This window comes from Pistacia vera, unplaced genomic scaffold, assembly GCF_008641045.1.
Source record: "Pistacia vera cultivar Batoury unplaced genomic scaffold, PisVer_v2 Contig108, whole genome shotgun sequence".
NCBI lineage: Eukaryota > Viridiplantae > Streptophyta > Magnoliopsida > Sapindales > Anacardiaceae > Pistacia > Pistacia vera.
Genome location: NW_022195115.1, coordinates 543,997 through 547,972, shown reverse-complemented (window position 1 = coordinate 547,972; position 3,976 = coordinate 543,997). Strand labels below are relative to the sequence as shown.

Genomic DNA, 3,976 nt, shown 5'->3' with positions numbered 1-3,976 from the left:
TTAGGGTGGGCCAAAATATATAAATTATACATATTAATATTTTTAAAAAAAAAATTGAGGGCCCACCCAAAAAATGGCTAGATCCGCCACTTACTACTAGCAACTACTAAAATAGCTCCGAGATCGGAATCCATCGATCTACACAACCCAGGTGGTTCCGCCAGAAATGGCAGTTCGAACCTGACAGTGGATGCTATGGTTCATCTATTTTATTTGAAAAAATATATATTTAATTTATTTTATTGATTAATTAATGTTTTGGATAAGATTTCAATGTAATATATATAAATTGATTAATTTAAAATATTGATCATAAATATATATTTAGGTTTAGCTGAAGACATTGGAGTGAACTAATTGAAATATCAATATCCATAATATTTAAAATTATTTGGAGAGGAATTAGATATGATGCTATAGTTTCACCATGTTCAAAGAGTAGTTAAAATCAAACCTATCCGATTTGTACAGTGGGATGGTTCTTGCAATTGCGGTATAATACAGTCCAACCCAGAGGAAGTTATGACACAGTCCAATCCGAATGAACAAAATATTGTATTGAATCGTACCAGTCTCTACTGGCTTAGTAGGCTTTAAAATGATGATACAAAACTGTGTGTTAATAAGTAAATATTGGGGTTGTGTAGTGGTTTGATGTTTTCAATGGTTAAAATAGTGCATATCTAAATAACTGCTCTATCTGGATAAAGCCCATGGGTTACTGTGCTTATAAAATCTGCATTTGAAATGCAAAATATACAATTGGATTGTATTAAAATCTCTGCATTTCAAGCTTTAATTTCCAAGTTTTACTTATATATTTATGTTCAGCTTGAGATACTGGGTCAATTAAATAAAATACTGCATCATCTTACTACAAAAATTTTGCATTCTTTCTGATACAAACACTTTTATGGGAAGGTAAACAGAAGCCATACTCTATAAGGATAGAGACATGCAGTGTTTCAGATGCTATCTTCATTATTCCCTGAATCAATGGCTTGACCGCCCCACTTCCGCATGCGCGCTGTTGTCTGTTCGACCTGAAAGTCAATTCATAATCTTTATATACCTTTACTTCACTCATTCTGAATTCTGATTCTCGTTTCAAAAGAATAAAATGTACAACACAAAAGCTCAATTTGAGTAGACACAATGTAAAGTCATTCTGTTATGCTTAATGATCAAGTAATTTGCATTACAGATTTTAGTTACCTCCTTGCTCCAGTTGGTTCTGTAAAGTACAATCAGGAGCAGCAATGTTTGCAATGCAGTTCCACATATCATGCCCGACCAAAGTCCCTATATTAGCGAAAAATATTAGCCAGATTTACAGGAAATCATTGATGAAAAACAAAGCAAACAAACATTGCGGAAAAATATTGTACCTTCACGCCCAATTTTGCTTCATAACCAAGGAGGTAACCGAGAGGGAGTCCAAATACGTAGTACGAACCTAAATTGATGTAAGCCACCAATGCTTGCCATCCACCACCAATAGCAACACCTGAGAGAAGAGAGAAGTAATTAAAGGAGATTCGCTAAGAAGAAGATGAAGGAGTTAGTTTCAATGGAAACTCAGATTGTTACCTGATATTACTGGTTGGACACTGTTAAGGACCATGGTGATACCAAGGAGGAATGCTAGTTTAGCCACGGCAATTTGCAGATCCTTGCTGCTTGTGAAAAAGACAGCAAAATAGTCCTTAGTTATCAATATAACTACCATGAAAAAAAATCCTATGAGAAGAGATTGAAATACTGTCACATAGACTGAGTATTTGGCTGCTCTAGGACGTCCCAATCCAAGCTCATTAGAGACGCGGACGCTGAAAATGTGAAAACAGAGAAAAATTAGTCAGAAATGTTAAAGTTTAAAGAAAATATGCATTTGGTATAGAGCATTCTGATAGATTGACCCTGTGATTTACCTTATTGCAGCATTTATTCCAATGAATAACATAGCTTCCCACCCGTTCAAGTTCATGCTGAAACATTATACCAAACGAGTAGATTCTGAGGATTGGCACTACAAATGGAAAATATATGGTGGCAAAAACAGTTTATACAAGTTATTAGGATGAACTCACCATATAGAAAGGGAACCGACTGCAATTACAGCATTATCAAGGTGGCCAGTGAGAATGATAATGCTCATCATATACCAAATCTCTAGGCAACTCATCACAGCTGAGGCAATTGAAAGCCGAACAAACGCCCAAATGTCATTAAATGCTGACCAAGAGAAGCCATGCCACCCCTCTTTGCACCAACCCATCACATATATAACTTGTGCAATGGTTATTTCCCAAGCTGTGATATCAAATGCTATAGCCGCACCAGTTGTGCCCCAATCGAATACATAAACGAAAAGATAAAGCAGTACAATGTGAATTGTCAGAGCTACAAACCCAATCCAAGCAATGACGCTAACCCTGCTTTGAGCCTGAAGGAACTTTTGAGTAGGAAAATTGATGGCAAGTGAAAACAATTGAGGAATAACTAAGAGAGTGAATTGTCCTGCTAGATCAGCTATTTCATCTTCTTGCCCAAGAAGTTTTAGGATTGGAGTGGCGAATATGTAGACGGGCAAGAGAATGATACAGCTCACCCATAAGACTATCCAAGAGCGCTGCATATAAACACCAAGCATGTGAACTTGCCCAGCACCAAAAGCTTGACCACACAGCGTCTCCAGAGCACTCCCCATGCCAAGCTACAATTTTGCACAACAAATTCAGGTTCTTTCTGTTCATCATGAATGAAAATCAAGAAATACCAAGCCTCAGCTTGAAAGAACTACAGCAAACTAACCCACTACTGTACTAATGTACATAACAATGATATACACATCCTATTTTTATCAATCCTGGCAATCAAAAATTTGATTTGCTACTAAAAAAGTATTACAAAATTTATAGAGAATTTTCTGACAAAAGGAGAAAAGGGAAAATTCAAAGTTTCTCTCAGAAACAATAGGAGTTCCAGAAGCAATATATAAAACAAAGAATCATAATGGAGGCAACATACAAACATACTTGGACACAGAAATCTACATCGCGCATTATCAGAGATAACATCTATTGCAATCTATCTGAATCAGAATAAAACACAAAAAACCCAGAAAAGAGAAAACAGTTTCAAAGTTCAAATCATGAAGCGACGAAACAAAAGAGAACAAAGAACAAAACAAAATAGACTGACCATGAAGCCAAAAGAGAAAGTTCCAATGACAGAGAGCGATATGGTTACAGAAGAGAGTTGAATATCCCCAAGATGCCCAACAAATATACTAGTAATCGAGTTCGTCCCGTATTGACACAAAATATTAAAAGCTATGGGAGCTGCAATCTTCCACATCTTCACAGTCTCAGTCCAGAACATTGACTTTGTTTCCTTCCAGCTTCTCACCGGCGCATAGTCTTCCTTCACTTCACCGTTGAGAAGCGGCGTCTCCATTGTTTCCGGCGGTGCACACGTTTACGATACTGATCTAATTCTAATATCACTATAGAGTCTAGTTTATTATACGTAGATGGGTTGTTGATATTTGATAAAGGTCTGTGCCTCGTTTTATGTAGTTGGTTTCGCTTTTCTTGTTATTTTATGGTTGTGCAGATTCAGCGGCCTCTCTCGTGCATGCTGACAAAACTTAATTGTCATCATTTGATCAGTAAAACCTTGTTGAAAAATCAATAAATTAGACTCTAAAATTGCCGATACTCATTTAACAAACAGAGATAAAACGTGTATAATGATAATTGATTTGATTTCCTCTTTTAATTACTATATATTCTTCTTTTCAAATTGATGTGATTTTAATTAAGGAGACCTTAAACTACAACTACCAGTCACAGTGAATGGGTTCCTTTATTAAATCAATGCATGAAGATGGTCAGTCGTGATGAGTACACCCATTTCATGAAACTGAGAATTGAATTTTCTATGAAAGTTTCACGTGATTTGGACCAAATCA

The 3,976-nt window shown here is 36.1% G+C and overlaps 1 protein-coding gene across 1 annotated transcript; it reads right to left on the bottom strand.

The window, feature by feature from the left end:
* Positions 1 to 826: 826 nt before the first annotated feature.
* LOC116134096 (protein DETOXIFICATION 35-like) lies at positions 827 to 3,558 on the bottom strand. The gene is made up of 7 exons (XM_031419768.1): positions 3,205 to 3,558; positions 2,091 to 2,716; positions 1,932 to 1,988; positions 1,591 to 1,829; positions 1,389 to 1,507; positions 1,216 to 1,302; positions 827 to 1,043 (listed from the first exon to the last, which is right to left on the bottom strand). Exons 1-7 carry the CDS (start codon positions 3,457 to 3,459, stop codon positions 966 to 968), a joined length of 1,461 nt encoding a protein of 486 aa, XP_031275628.1. The 5' UTR covers positions 3,460 to 3,558; the 3' UTR covers positions 827 to 965.
* Positions 3,559 to 3,976: the final 418 nt, after the last annotated feature.